The 15,434-nt window shown below is 44.3% G+C and overlaps 2 protein-coding genes across 2 annotated transcripts in view; both read left to right on the top strand.

The window, feature by feature from the left end:
- RADX (RPA1 related single stranded DNA binding protein, X-linked) overlaps positions 1-4,333 on the top strand; it is a 34,814-nt gene extending 30,481 nt beyond the window's left edge. Inside the window, exon 14 of the mRNA XM_024210137.3 lies at positions 1,961-4,333. Within this exon, the coding sequence (XP_024065905.1) occupies positions 1,961-2,106 (146 nt within the window). The 3' untranslated portion in view covers positions 2,107-4,333. The remainder of the gene's footprint in view (positions 1-1,960) is intronic.
- Positions 4,334-6,277: 1,944 nt separating this feature from the next.
- Positions 6,278-15,434, top strand: part of RNF128 (ring finger protein 128) — a 68,189-nt gene continuing 59,032 nt past the window's right edge. The window contains exon 1 of the mRNA XM_024210147.2: positions 6,278-6,674. Coding sequence (XP_024065915.1) covers positions 6,278-6,674 — 397 coding nt within the window. The remainder of the gene's footprint in view (positions 6,675-15,434) is intronic.

Here is a 15,434-nt window from a genome sequence, read left to right as displayed (position 1 = left end):
TCAGAAATAGAAACACTTGATTTTAATTAAGTCCATCTTTTTGCTTGCCCCATACCAAACTGCTTGAATAGTAAATTTTTCTTTACGTGGACTAGCATGTAATTGTCCTAGTTCTTCTTCGAGTGCTTACTCGTGTCCATTCTATATTAGGTGTGTGTGCGTGCCACATGCACCAGTGCTGGAAGTTTTTCCCTCGGCAGTATCCATAGGGGACTGGCTCTGGCGCCCTCTGGAGTGGCACCCACATGGTGCGGTATAAGGGGCGCTGCCGGCTTCCCCCCACCCTCAGTTCCTTCTTTCCGCCAGTTACGGTGCTGGAACTTCTGCTACTTCAGCTAGCATTGTTTCGTTCTCAGTTCTAGCGAACTTTGAAAACCTGCAATATAGTTGTACATAGTTAGTAGTTCTTAGTTACCCTTAGTAGTAATTCTCAACTCTTTGTTAGTCCCAAATGGGACGGCATGCCCCGGTCCCCAGGTTTTAAGCCCTGCAAACCCTGATGGGGTATGCAAACCCTGATGGCCTATGGCCATCAGTGATCCACATACCAGCACATAAGTGACAAGTGCCGTATCTTCAAGTCCTTCAAACCTAGGACGAAGAAGGAATGCGATATCCGTATGGAAGTGCTCCTGATGGAGTCGGCACTCACTCCGGCACCGGAGCATTGTCCGACTCAACACCAAGCACCACGGCCTCCGTGCGCAGTGCTCCACCAGCTCCGTCCACAAGCCAGCACCGGTCCCCCTCCACGGCTCTGGTGAAGAAGCCGAAAAAGACTCAGGGCAAATCTCCTACCTCCCGTAAGGGAAAGGAGAGGGCTGGTGGTGAGCCACGACCTGTGCCGGGCAGCTCAACGCCCCCATTGGGAACTCGGGCCCCAGCTCAGGTCGAGCGGTGCAGCCCATCCCATACTTTGCCCGCAACCCCAGATAGTGGTGCGGGCCCAGGCCAGCTTCAGGTGCCATCGACGCCCAAAGCCCTTCAAGCGGCTCAGGAGATCCTGACCCTCCCGTTGTTGCCCACACCAGCTCCTGCGGTACCCCAGTCTCGGGGAAAATCCACATTGGGACCTATACGTGTGTCTCCGCCTCAGCAGCACCATTCCCCATCAAGAGGGATGTCCCGCCATTGCTCGCCCGTCTGAAGCCGTCACACCGCAGGACTAGAGAGGCAGGCTCAGCTGAGACCTCTTCACTCGCCACACCGGGGGCATCGATCAAGGGACGTCTTTGGCGGTCTTCCTGGCACACATCCCTATCCAGGACATCTGTAGAGCCGCAATGTGGTCCTCTGTTTACAGCTCATTATGCCATCACTCAGCAGGCCAGGGACAACGCTGGGTTTGGCAGAGCTGTGTTGCAATCTACATGTCCATGAACTCCTGCCTACCTCCAGGGGTACTGCTTTGGAGTCACCTAATAACGGACGGTATAAGGGGCACCGCCGGCTCTCCCCACCCTCAGTTCCATCTTGCCGGAAACACCGACAGTGGGGAAGGAGGGCGGGTTATGGAACGGACATGAGCAAGCACTCGAAGAAGAAAAGACAGTTACCTTTTCCATAATTGGTGTTCTCCGAGAGGTTGCTCATGTCCATTCCACAACCCGCCCTCCTTCCCCACCGTCGGAGTTTCCGGCAAGATGGAACTGAGGGTGGGGGCAGCCGGCGGTGCCCCTTATACCACGCCATGCGGATGCCACTCCAGAGGGCGCCAGAGCTGGTCCCCTACAGATACTGCTGAGGGAAAAACTTCCGGCACCGATGCATGTGGCGGCGCGCACACCCACCTAATATGGAATGGGCATGAGCAACGCATCTCGAAGTACACCAGTTACGGAAAAGGTAACTGTCTTTTATCCTAGGTGAACATGTACAGCTTACTGCATGTAAAACAAAATGCTAGTTAAATATTTGTTTTGCTACACACACACACGAACTATCTGTGTTTGGCTTCTAGATGAAATTGTAAAAGCGGCAGTTGACCTAGACAGACAACATGTCATCTGTATCCTGGACATCTGCCGTTTAGAAGAAGATAAAGTGGAAGTTTTCCTGAACAAAATTTATAAGATAATGGAGACTGATGTGGTGAACCTTGTGTAATTTAATAGCTTGTTTTATTGACGTTATCCATGTATTGTTGGAGGGGAGGGAAATAAAACTTTAGTAACTTACAATACACCCTCTGCATATCGCCACTTTCTAGAGCGTATAGAGCCAAGCCTATCCAGTGTTATGATGTGTTTTGACAGAGCAATTGTAGTGGTCGTCAACGCAATTGAGAAGGAAGGTTCATTACCTTTATATCTGAAGGCTCTGGAGCAGAGTATTATAAATATGGCAGAGTGCTCATTCTTTTTAAACCTCTATTGCTTTAGTGTAATGCATTGAGTGCTGCAGGCGGCTCCCAAGTGGCAGGTGTTTTGTACGTGTTCCATCATTAAGCAAAGAGACTGGATGGGGAATAGAATGTACAGCCAAATTCTGCCCTCTGTCAGTGAGAGTTGCCTGCATATATGCATGGGAAGAATTTGGCCTTAAGTCACTTATGTGACGGTCTCTCTAGCTGGTAGGAACCTAAAATCATTGCCATCTGACAGCTCGTCAGGATGGTCATGTGAAATAAAATGGTGGTCTCAGCCCAGTTCCTAGAGAAAACATGGCTGCATCATAGAAACTTGCCATCTCACTTGTTCCCTTGTTTGTAGTTTCACTAGAGCCAAAAGACTTAATTTCAATAGATTGAGAACTATCTTCTGCTTTATAGAAGGGTCCCTCTGGGCAGTTTAAGAGACGCATTGGCTGTTGGTGGGGAAAAGTTTGGCCAGCCAGTGGCAAATTGTGAATGGAAGCCACAGAATGTCCTGTGAATGGAATCCTTCAGTTTTAAGTGCTTTCAGTTCTGCTCCATAACACTGAATTAATTGAAAAACAAGGCACTTCTCTGCATTATTTGTATTAGATTTTCTAGAAGCATTATTGGATACAGAGCCAAAGTTTGAATGTTGTCTGTTCACTTAGAATGTCATTCTGTGCTTCTGCATAGATATCCAGTAAAGTTTTGGTGTGTCTTACATTTTATTAGTAGAAGAATATTAATGTAAATGTCCTGGTAAGTGAAAGTTAATACGGTAAAACATTTGTCCTTTATATCTTTCTGTACTGTATTTTGTATTTAAATGTATGATATGGTATAGGCTCCAGGGTCTAATAAGAGAGTCTGGCACCCGTACTTGCTATTCCAAACTGAGCCATGCTGACTATGCCAGCAGATATTTTAAAGTAGATGTACCTCAGGTAGAAGCTTAATTTTAAGGAAACCAGCATTTCAAGATCAAATTTGTAAGGTAATTATGTTTTTGTAATAGAAATGACACACAGGCACTTGTACAGAGTTAACATATTTTATTATTTGTTCTAGTCACTCAGCCCTCTTCCTTTTGTTTCTCAGTGCTCCCATTACATGTAGTAAAACGCAGCAACGGCTCTGCCTGCTTTGCCTCACTGCATAGCAGTGTATAGTTAACATTGTCGTTATCCCTTGATGCTTGCTGTCTTAAATCTTAAAAGCAAATTCAAAATTCTGTAGACTCTGTGGTCTTTAAAGTATATACTATTTTGTTTTATATCTGTGCTATTTGAAATGTATCAAAAGACAGCACAAAAAAAATATATACTGGCAAAAATGGGTAAATTCCATTCTTTGCAAAGAATCCATTCACTTACGTGATGGTGTCTCTAGCTGGTAGGAACCTAAAATCATTGCCATCTGACAGCTCGTCAGGATGGTCATGTTAAATAAAATGGTGGTCTGAGCCCAGTTCCTAGAGAAAACATGGCTGCATCTTTTGTTTCATGAATTGCGGCTAACTGTAAGATTAAAAATGCTAAGAAACTAAGGTCCTGTTGATAAACATCATAACATTGTGTTATGCCTTTCATTCTCAAGAACAGGGCTTTGTAAAAGATTTTCAGACTAAAGGGATCACTCATCCACCACTGGAATACAGCCGTTGCAGAGGTGGAATGTTACCAAAGCCTTGTGCATTCCCTAACCCTGGAATTCACACCTTGTCAAAGAATTGTACTCCAGAATCTTAGCTCTTATTTTCTTTTTATAAATGTTTCTACCCATCCTAGTTTCAAAGAAAACCATAGAAAGGACAGTTGAGTGTAAACCAGCGGAGTGATGTTTGCCTGACTATGCAGAGAGCCTGAAACAATAGCTCTAACAGGTGTAAACTGCTCAAATTTATCTGTGTGTGGTTAACTCTGAAAATTAGATTACAGTCTGTGGAATATTGAAAATGAGGACAGCTTAAGTAAAAGAAATAACAAATAATACAAAGGCTTCTGTATTTATTTCATTTTGATGTATAATTGAATAAAACAATCTGTTTTTTAAATGTATCTGAAGCTGTTGCAGAACTTCAAGAATTTCCACCAGAGTGCTGCATAATCCAAGGATTTTACAACAAAATTTTAGGTCTAGCTTGCCTTAAAGTATGCAAGGCATCCAGTATTGCAGCCATTCTGGGCCTGCAACACTAAACTTTTTTTTGCAGTGGGTTCCAGTGCTTCATCTGTTTTCCTCTGGTTTCATTGCCTTCATTTTCCAATAGACCACTCTTTGAAGAAAGCACTTTTAAAATCCGTTTATACGTGCATTTTCCCATGATGGAGGCAATCCCCATTGGAAAGCACAGGGAGGGATATATATATATAACTGCTTGTTGTAATTCATATGATTTGAGTAGGTGCGTGGCATTGATTCTGCCAGGGGCGGCTCTAGCTTTTTTGCTGCCCCAACCACGGCAGGCAGGCTGCCTTCTGCGGCATGCTTGTGGGAGGTCCCTGGTCCCGTGGATTTGGCGGCATGCCTGCAGGAGGTCCGCCGGTCCCGCAGATTCGGCATACCCGCCACCGAATCCTCACAGCGACCGGCTGGTCGCGCCCACCCCCCACCCCACCCCCTGTGCTCGCCGTCCCAGGCACACGCTTGGAGCACGGGTACCTGGAGCCGCCGCTGGATTCTGCCCTCCGTTATACATGCAGTACTTCTCCATCCCCTATTGGCTTCAAAGGGAGTTACGTAGATTTATCTGAGGTCAGAATTGGCAGGCGAATACTCCCTGAGATTGGAACTGGAAAATGGGAACTTTGACTAGCCATAGTACTAAGAGACAAACCCTGGAGCACACCGTATTGGGAAGTGGAGTCTGATATGATAAAAAAGCAAGACACACACAAAAATTATAAGGTATGACAAGGATGTGAGAGAGAAATTGTGGTTTAAAGGAGGAATAAGTGATTTTTTAAAAATTGGTTCCAGTACATCTACATTGATTGTCAGCACTGCTGCAACTAAATTGACTCCCCCCCCCTTTTTTTTTTTTTTATCGATCCAGTTATACTAGTATCAGGTTTTTAATATAGACAAGCCCTGTATCTTGGACAGGCTAAGGAGAAAGGGAGAAATGTAAGACTAAGGCTATGTCTACACTTGCACTTTTGTCAGTATAACTTATGTCACTCGGGTGTGAAAAAAACACCCCTCTTAGTGACATAAGTTTCATTGACAGAAGCACGGGTGTGGACAGCACTACGTTGGCGGGAGAGCTCTCTCCCATCTGCATAGAACAGCTACACGAGCTCGCTAGTGTAGACATGGCCTTAGGTGCATCTTGGATTAATTCTGTCTCACTTAATTCTTCCACTATATAAGATTAGAAAAGTTATGCAGCCCCTTTCTTTGTTAAATCTTATTTTTAACGAGAGTCTCAGATTGTTTTGAAGCGAGCTCACTCTGTTATATCCTTGAAGGGAAGAAAATTTTCTGACTCCTTGCAAGAGGCATTTCAGACTAAATAGGAGCCTATCCTGGATGTGAATGTGGCCTGTATGAATTAAACTCTCCTCTGGCTACTGCTCAGGGGCTGATGCAACCACCTACAAAGTGCCACCAAGATACAGATGCAAATCTGTAGAGAAAGGGAAAAAGCTGATGGACCATAAGGAGTGGCAGGAATATGGGGCCAAAGTTTACATTTACAGGCACCCATAGTAACAGTAACCAGGTGTGGGGATTTTTCCCCTGGATAAGCTAGTTGTAATAGAACTGACGCACTGAGGACTTATATTTCTGTGGGTGGTGTCAGTTACCTACTTTGGCCTGAAATTTCAAACTCCTTAGGGAAGTGATGGACTAACAGTGGTCATTGTTAGTTGAAAATATCTATAGACATCTTAAATGTTATGCTTCAATTAATAAGCAATGAAGAAGGAGAATAAATCCAGCTATTCCTGCCTCCTGGTTGTTGCTATTTTATTCAGAGCTGCAGAGACCATTCCAGCCTATGTGACTCTATTCTATTTCAACACTACTAGCAACAGCACTGTGACCGAGCATTGTGAATGTGGCGTGTATGGAGCAAACTCTCCTCTGGGTACGGCAATGGGGCTGGTGGGCATTCCTAAATCTGCTAACCTTCAAGCCTGTGATTCTAACACGGAGTTCACTGTCACGGAAGCGCCATGGATTGCGTTGATTGAAAGAGGCAATTGCAGATTTTCAGAAAAGATTAAACTGGCAGCCAAAAAGGGTGCTGAAGCTGTTGTGATCTACAATGCCCCAGAGAGTGGCGGTTATCCCATCCCTATGGCGCACTCTGGTGAGTACTACAATAATCAACTCTGGGAGCCTGCTAATTTCTGTCCAGTTCAATATGCCATTTCCACTGAAGGCAACCTGACATGACATGTTGAAAGTATTTTATGTGTTTATCTTTTGTTTTTGTGTTGGTTGGTTGCTACTTTTATGGAGAAGTTTTTTGGGACCCAATCTCTGCAAGTCCTTACTTGCAAAACTTGGCCTTTCTTATTTACCCAAAGAGTCCCATTAAGTAAGGGTTTGTGGCACCAGGACTCTTGCATTTTGATAGATTTCACTAAGTTTGTATGCTCTCTTCTGAGGACTAACAATATGATCCAAAGCCACCCTACTCCTGGGGGAATCCTGTACCACTGCACATGCACAGAATTTATGTCCTCTGCAGATTTCTTTGATTCCGACAGAAAAATGACTTTCAGACAGGGAAGCAAAGGGAAGTCACAAGAGCGGTCATGTGACCCTCCCCAGCAGTATGTTTCGGGTGCCCAGGGCAGCCGGCAGAGAGGTAAATCACTGTGGGGTAGGAGACGGGACTGGGGAAGACCTGACTGGTGGCTCCTACCCTGTGCCGAGCTCAGCGGCTAGTACCAGCAGGGCTGGAGAGGACGGGGTTACTTCTTCACCTGCATGGCATCTGGGGCCAGGTCAGATCCATCCCCCAGATTTCTCCTTTGGCTGCAAGAAGCTCTGCAAACACCTCCCACCCCCGTGCTTCCTGCACCCATTGCCCCTCAGCCGCAGAGGGAGGGATCTCTGTACAGGGAGCTGCTCCCCCATCCTCCCAACCCCTGTGCATCCAGACTCCCTCAGACCCGGACCCTCCCGCTGAGCCTCACCGCCCCTGCACTCAGAACCCCGCCCCCCTTTGAGTGGCATTTCCATTTAAATCCATGGGGAGGTCTGAGCATGGAGCATTTCCCGGAGACAGTCCTCATTCAGATACAGTACAGTAACTCCTCACTTAAAGTCGTCCCGGTTAACGTTGTTACGTTGCTGATCAATTAGGGAACATGCTCGTTTAAAGTTGTGTAATGCTCCCTTCTAACGTTGTTTGGCAGCTGCCTGCTTTGTCTACTGCTTGCAGGAAGAGCAAGCTAGCTGGTGGGGGGCTTGTAACCAGGGTGGAACGGCACCCCCCATATCAGCTCCCCGCTCCCCTGAGTTCCCTGCGCAGCAGCTGCCCAGCAGGCTAGCAGTTGCAGCTGTCCCTCCCCCCACTGCCATGTGCTGCTCCTGCCCTCTGCCTTGGAGCTGCTCCCTGAGACTCCTGCTTGCTGTGGGGGGAGGGGGAAGATGGAAGGAAGAGGGGGGCTAATGTCAGGGTGTCCCCCTCCCCCCTGCTCCCCGCTTACCCCATCTTTCATAGAGCAGGGGGGACACACCAGGGCTCAGGACGGAGGGAGCTTACAGCAGCTGCGGTCTCAGCAAGCTGATCTAATTAACAAGGCAGTGTACTTAAAGGGGAAATGTGCATATCTCCCTCCATTCCTGCTGCCTTGTAGAGTGAGAGAGTTAACCCTTGAGAGCTCAGCCAATTACTAGTTCATCATTTAGCAGTAAGGGAAATATCCCACCCTCTGACTCCTCCACCTCAATCAAGCTTCACAATCATCATCACTGTGTACCAGTATTAAATTGTTTGTTTAAAACTTATAGTGTGTGTGTGTGTGTGTGTGTGTGTATGTATGTATGTGTGTATATGTGTATATGTATATGTATATGTATATATATATGTAAAATCTTTTGTCTGGTGAAAAAAATTTCCCTGGAACCTAATCCTCTAATTTACATTAATTCTTATGGGGAAATTGGATTCGCTTAACATCGTTTCGCTTAAAGTCGCATTTTTCAGGAACATAACTACAACGTTAAGTGAGGAGTTACTGTACTAGTTGGGATGTAACAATCAGCACTCTGACGCTGAGCAAGAAAAAAGGAGCTGAAGTAAGATGAAGCAGAAAGCACATCCTATTTTCAGTCAAATATTTCTGGTAGTTTAAAAAAAGAGATAAAAATACAAATAAATAACAAAATAGGAAAGCAACAGAACTCTCTGAATAATATTCTCTCTGAGATCCACACAGCCCTCAGACTTCATTGCATTTACTTTTCCAAAAGACAAGTTCTGATTTTTTTTTTATTTTTTGGAGCATTTCTTTTCAATGAAACATAAAAAGAAGGTATATTTGGTGGTGATAATGAGGTTTATAAATCAATGTAATTTTCAAATTTAACATTAAATACAGCAAGGGCTAAGTACAATAACATCAACTTAGGAGATGCTTTTCTTTCTGTATTCTTTACATCTAGTTCCTTTCCCTCGTTGTGTGTGTAGATAACATGAATTTCGAAATGAAATTAAAGAACTCCTTCTTCCAAAACAAAAATCAAAACCAAAAAGTATCCTGTGTTGCTCAGTGCCCAAGACCTGTCGCTGTTTGTTGGCTTGTATGAAATGAGATGCTGCTTTCCTTCCAGTTCCCAGTGGGCAGTTATCTATATTTTAAAAAAAAAAAGGAAAACCCCCTTTATTGAAATGGCCAGCAATGATGAGACCTAAAGGTCTGCATGGGCATGAAGGGTAATCTACTCTCTTAGCCCTCAGGTGATCTCTTCAGGTCAGCATTAAATCTTAGTGGCAGGACAGTGTGAGGAAGCTTACACTGCCCCTGTGATATGTACCTGTTCATGGATAAGTAAAGAACATCAACCTCCAAAGTAATCAATAGGATACCAACACCAAACTGTTTCCAAAAATCAGCTTTTGTGATTCCTTTACTGTTACTGTGCATTGTGACTGGCCTCTGAGAAGAATTGTTTATTAGAATTACTCATTTATTTATTAGACCTCTGCAGCTGGTTTTCAGTTCCTCCTCCTCTTACATCCCACTGACTTTTCCATTAAGTTAATGGAGTTTATGGTAGACTACGTCTCCCGTGCTACAGAAAGTGCCATAGTGTATGTATGGTCTGCTGAGGGACTCACTAACTGAAACAGGTACCAGTAAAATCCTGCCCCTTGTAAAGCACTCTGAATATTTCAAAGCTAACAGATTTAAATAGGTGGGGAGGGGAAGGGGTTCCCCTCTCTGATCCATTGCCAGCTCCCGCCTGTTCCTCCTCAATTTCATTTGTCAGTGGGCATTAACGCCAGGATGACAGGGAAGAGCACATAGATGTAAAGTCAAGCCAGTACACTCACTGCTGTTAAGAAGGAAAAGCTTAGTAACACAAAAAGAACAGGAGTACTTGTGGCACCTTAGAGACTAACAAATGTATTTGAGCATAAGCTTTCGTGGGCTACAGCCCACTTCTTCGGATGCATAGAATGGAACATATATTGAGGGGATAGTAACACAGACAATGAAAAAGCATTTTTGCTGTCCCCAGTCTGATTACCAGACTCACTAATTGTAAAGCAGGAAATGTTGTTAGTAGTGTAGTCTTGAAATCCTACAGGCAAATTTTGTATGTGATTTGTGTAAAATTATACTAACATTCAGTTACACAGGGACTGAGCCCTAGCTTAAAAAAGATATACAGTATGTGGGATCTCTCTCTTTTCAACACAATCCATTGAATATGTTATCTTCTGTAATAACAATTTTCAAAAATGGCTCCCTTTATGTTCTTAAATCCACACTTAGGCACCATGGGCTCAAAGCTCAAAAGGAATTAGGTGCCGAAGTCTCTGTTTTAGGTGTCAGAGTCTTCGTTTCGAGACCACTGCAATCCACAAAACTCCAGCTGAAATCCTGTAGGCACCTAAACTCTGTCAGCACCTAAGGTTTTACAGTAAATGTTCCATAGGCGCCTATGTTTCTGCCTCTCTGTAGTGTCCAGATGCCTATCTCCTGCCTAAGCCCCAGAATGATTCACAAATCAGCGGTAGATGGACGTTTGGCCACCTAACTCAGAAGTGTGCCTAATAGATGAACTTCACAAAACAGCTGGGGGGCAGGGGGAGGTGGACTTCCCTCATAACTTTTAGCCCATGGGTTAAGGTACTTATGTGAGATCCCCAGTTCAAGTCTCCCCTCTACCTAGGGCGAGAAGGGATTTGAACAGGGATCTGCCACGTCTCAGGTGAGTGCTCTAACCACTGGGAGATGGGGTATTCTGAGGTAAGCAGTCCCTCAGTCTCTGAAGCTGTTGTACTGTGGATAAATAATGAAAGAATCATTGGAGCGTGGGAACTGTAGCCTGAGTCTCTCTCATCCTGGCTCAGTGCTCTAACCACTAGGCTATGGAGTCATTCTCATGCTTGTGCTTTGAGTAGGTGATGAGGAACATACCAGGTTTTAAGCCGGATGCTACTACTTAAGTAAAAAAAGATAAAAGCATTTCTTTGTAAGTCGGGGCAAAATAGACTTACAAGATCATACCACTCGGCTGCAGAACAACTCCATGAAATTCAACCAGCATTAATAGTTGTTTATGGACAACACTTCTCCTGCATTGTGAACAGGGACCAGCAGAGGGTGCTAAGCTCTTGTGGTGATTATCTTTTCAGTTATTTTTACAAAGAACCTTTTCATTTTCAAAATAGAATAGGAGGCTGGAGGACACAGGTGTATAGAACAGGAAATCAGATCATTTTTACTGCTCATTTCTGAAATCATTCAAATATGTACGGGCCTTCTGTGTTCTGAAATGTTTTGCTGGGGCAGATACATTAAGCCTCAGTCTATGAAAACTAAATGTTTTAGTGGTTAAGGCATTCCATGCTAATAAAGTAAATCACACTCTGGCAGACGTATGGTACATATTTAGCAGCAGTACATTTCCCTCAGTTCACACAGCTCGCCTAATCTACAATCGTACTTGAAAAAGTTGGTGTTGATTCCCCCCCCCCTCAAACTTTGTATTCAGAACAGTTCTGCAGTCTCAAAGGCTAATCTCTGTTATCTCGGAAATTCATTCAAAGAAGGCGGTTATGCTTTTTAATGCAGTGCTAGGAACTTGTGGACTTCAGTACAGTGCTAGAAACTTGTGGACTGAGTGTCTGCCATTGGACTTTTTGTTTTGTCTTTTGTTTTGAAGGCTAGTATAAACTTATCTTCTGATTCACTGCGTTTTCCCATATTCTCCCCTTTCTGTAAAATACCACTATCTGATGTTCAGTGTATTGTATATGTTGCAACATGAATTGATTATCTGAGCTTTCACCATAGTAACAGCCAATTGCTGTATTCTTGTTTTGAACAGCTGCAGTTTGAACAGCTCACCCTCTAAGGGGATACAACATTCAGCCGATGGATTTACATTTTCATTAAATCCTGTTTCAGTGGAACAACCCATTGTACAAACGGGGCCAAATTCATCCCCGACGTCAGCAAAGTCGTATTAGGGATGAAATTTGTCCCCCTTGTCAGTGAAAATGGCATAGGTGGCCTCGTTTACAATGAAACAGCTGCTTTTTTCCATGTGGACAGCATCCCAAAGGACACAACTCATTTTCATAATCAGAGCTAAGAGCTGGTGTGGCCATGTGGCAAAGCACCAAGCTAACAAGAATCCTGTGTGTTGAGAGTTCATCCCCAGATGGTCCAGAAGAGTGGCTAGCACCTGCTTCCCATGCTGTAGCATGCAGTGTTACAGCTATGTTGGTCCCAGGATATTCGAGAGACAAGGTGGGTGAGGTAACATCTTCTATTGGACCAGCTGCACAGAACTCTTTTTCAGGTCTGGGAAACTAAGGCTATGGCTACACTAGAGAGCTTACACTAGCGCAGCTGCTGTAAGCTCTCTGTGTAACCACTCTAAGCCGATGGGAGAGCTCTCTCCCGTCAGCTTAATTACTCCAGCCCTTCTTCCCTCCCCCCCACCCTCCCGTGAGAGGCGGTAGGTGTGAATTAACCACCCTCCTGAGCTTCTCCTGCCGACATAGCACAGTCCACACTGGCTCTTAAGTTGGCATAAGTAATGTCGCTCGGGAGTGGCTAATTCACACCCCATGTGACATAACTTATGTCAACTTAAGCTGTAATGTAGCCATAGACTTATTCAGGGTGTCACCACTAAATACAAGATGGAACAGGTTGTATAGCATAATTAGTTAATACATATTTCAAGGGACCATTCAAGGTGAAGTGGCCCATTAACAACATCCAGGCATAGGAAGAGGGGGCCAGGAGATCGCAGGGGTGCAACAGACCCAGGGTCTGAACCATGCCCCCAAAGCTGCAGACTAAACTGAAAACAGCTTAAGAAGTGCTCCTGTCTCCAACACCCAGCTCCCAATGGGATCCAAACCCCAAATGAATCTGTTTTACTCTGTATAAAGTTTATACAAGGTAAACTCATAAATTGTCCGCCCTCTATAACACTGATAGATATGCACAGCTGTTTGCTCCCCCAGGTATTACTTACTTACTCTGGGTTAATTAATAAGCAAAAGTGATTTTATTAAGTATAAAAAGTAGGATTTAAGTGGTTCCAATTAATAACAGACAGAACAAAGTAAGTAACCAAGCAAAATAAAACAAAACACGCAAGTCTAAGCCTAATACAGCAGGAAACTGAATACAGGTAAATCTCACCCTCAGAGACGTTCCAATAAGCTTTCACAGACTAGGCCCCTTCCTAGTCTGGGCCCAATCCTTTTCAGACTAATGTTCTGGTTTATGACCTGGGTCCAGCAATCACTCACACCCCCGTAGTTACAGTCCTTTGTCCCAGTTTCTTTCAGGCATCTTTTTGGGGTGGAGAGGCCATCTCTTGAGCCATCTGAAAACAAAATGGAGAGGCTTCCAGGGTCTTTTATATTCTCTATCTTGTGGGTGGAAACCCCTTTGTTCTTCTGTGCAAAATCACAGCAACAAGATGGAGTTTGTAGCCACCTGAGCAAGTCACATGTCCGTGAATGATTCAGCTTTTTGCAGGCCGACACCATTGTTTACATGTTAGTTTGAACGTTCCCAGGAAAGCTCAGATGTGGATTGGCGTCTGCCAAAGTCCATTGTCAGTTAAGTGCTTCTTGATTGGGCAGTTACTCAGAATAGTCCTTTCTCAAAAAGCTGACCAAATGCTTCACTGTTGCTACTTAGAATCAAACACATTGAGATACAAGTACATAGCCAATATTCATAACTTCAAATACAAAAATGATACACACATACAGACAGTATAATCATAACCAGCAAATTACAACCTTTCCATAGACCCCTTACTTGACTTCGTTTGTGCAAGATTTGGTGCAACTATAGGATCTTGGTTGCAACAATGATCTATATGGTCACAGTTCATGTCAATAACATCACACCATGATTTTTAGTATCTAGCAAGTAATGAATTTAAGCTCTCAGGCTCATCTTCTGAAAGTGTGTAGGTTTTTTTTTGTTTGTTTGTTTTTTTGAGAATGAGGACTGATAGGTCAGATACAGAGTGATCATTTTGTGAAAAGTGTTCACTCACCTTTGATGTTTTTGTCTTTTATTATTTTCCTGTGTGAGTTAATTTGAGAGCCTACTGATTGTCTGGTTCCACCCACATAGTTGTTGTTGGGGCATTTCACCCACTTTGCTTCTCCACTGGCAGCTCAACAAGTCCCAGAAAACTGGGACCTCCTCTCAGGACGCAGGCAGACGGAGACAGCGAGGTTCAGGTCTGGCATATGCAAGTTGATCAAACCTTGTCACCAACAGAAGACTGATCCTGAACCTAAACATCTCCAGGTTCCCATATCCCACCCTAATCCCAATGGCATTTGTTACTGTGTCCTTAATTCTTTAACACAGAAGCTACTCTGCTATCAAACCTAGGAGTCTTGTACTTAATTTGAATGAATGCTCGTGATTTTATTATGCATCAGTGAAAATGCAGTTAAGCATAAACAGTGGGGCCTGAATTCAGGTCCCACTGAAGTGAATAAGAATTTTGCCAATTGGATCAGGCTACATTCCTCTGGGACTATACTGCCAACAAAACAATATAAGCAGCGTGGCGGGGTATGTTATCTACACCTGTCCACTAGGAGCTTCCCAAGTCTTTCACTTCAGCTAATTTTGAGTTCGTTTTCCAGACCTGAAGAAGAGCTTGTCTCTCGCACCAACAGAAGTTGGTCCAATAAAAGATATTACCTCACCCACCTTGTCTCTCTAACATCCTGGGACCAACACAGCTGCAACCACACTGCAGATTTCAGCTATAAGTAGAAGCTGGATAGAGAAGCAGAGTTTGTTTGTGAATCATTTCCCCAATAACAAGATGACCCCTATTCTGTGATGAAAACCCAGAGGACAAAGAGTTAACTTCCAATCACTGGCAAGTTTCGTCGGTCACTTATCAGTCAGTTTAACCTTTGTTATAGTGCTATCAGTCATGCTGCTGAGGTTGAAATTTGTGCTAGTTTGTACAGTCAGGGAGTTCAATAAAAATATTCAGCCCAAGTTATATGCTGGAAACATGGTGTTTAGTTTCCTGGTCTTTAAATTTAAAAAAAAAAAAAAAAAGTTGTATGTTGTTGGAATGGAGGGGAAACTATTAGTCCAAGCAACCTTTTCCCCCCTTATGTCTAATTCTCAGCTACTATACTTGGTTGTCTAATATAACGTTTTTCTATAGCACAGGGATCGGCAACCTTTGGCACGTGGCCCGCCAGGGAAAGCCCCTGGTGGGCTGGGCCAGTTTGTTTACTTGCTGTGTGCGCAGGTTTAGCCGATCGCGGCTCCCACTGGCAGGCTGAGGGATGTGCTGGCTGCCCTTCCCACATCCCCCATTGGCCTGGGACGGTGAACTGCAGCCAGTGGGAGCTGCGATC

This window comes from Terrapene carolina, unplaced genomic scaffold (genome assembly GCF_002925995.2).
Source record: "Terrapene carolina triunguis isolate 2854851 unplaced genomic scaffold, T_m_triunguis-2.0 Scaffold131, whole genome shotgun sequence".
In the NCBI taxonomy this organism is placed as follows: Eukaryota; Metazoa; Chordata; order Testudines; family Emydidae; genus Terrapene; species Terrapene triunguis.
This window is presented reverse-complemented; position numbering and strand designations above follow the sequence as displayed.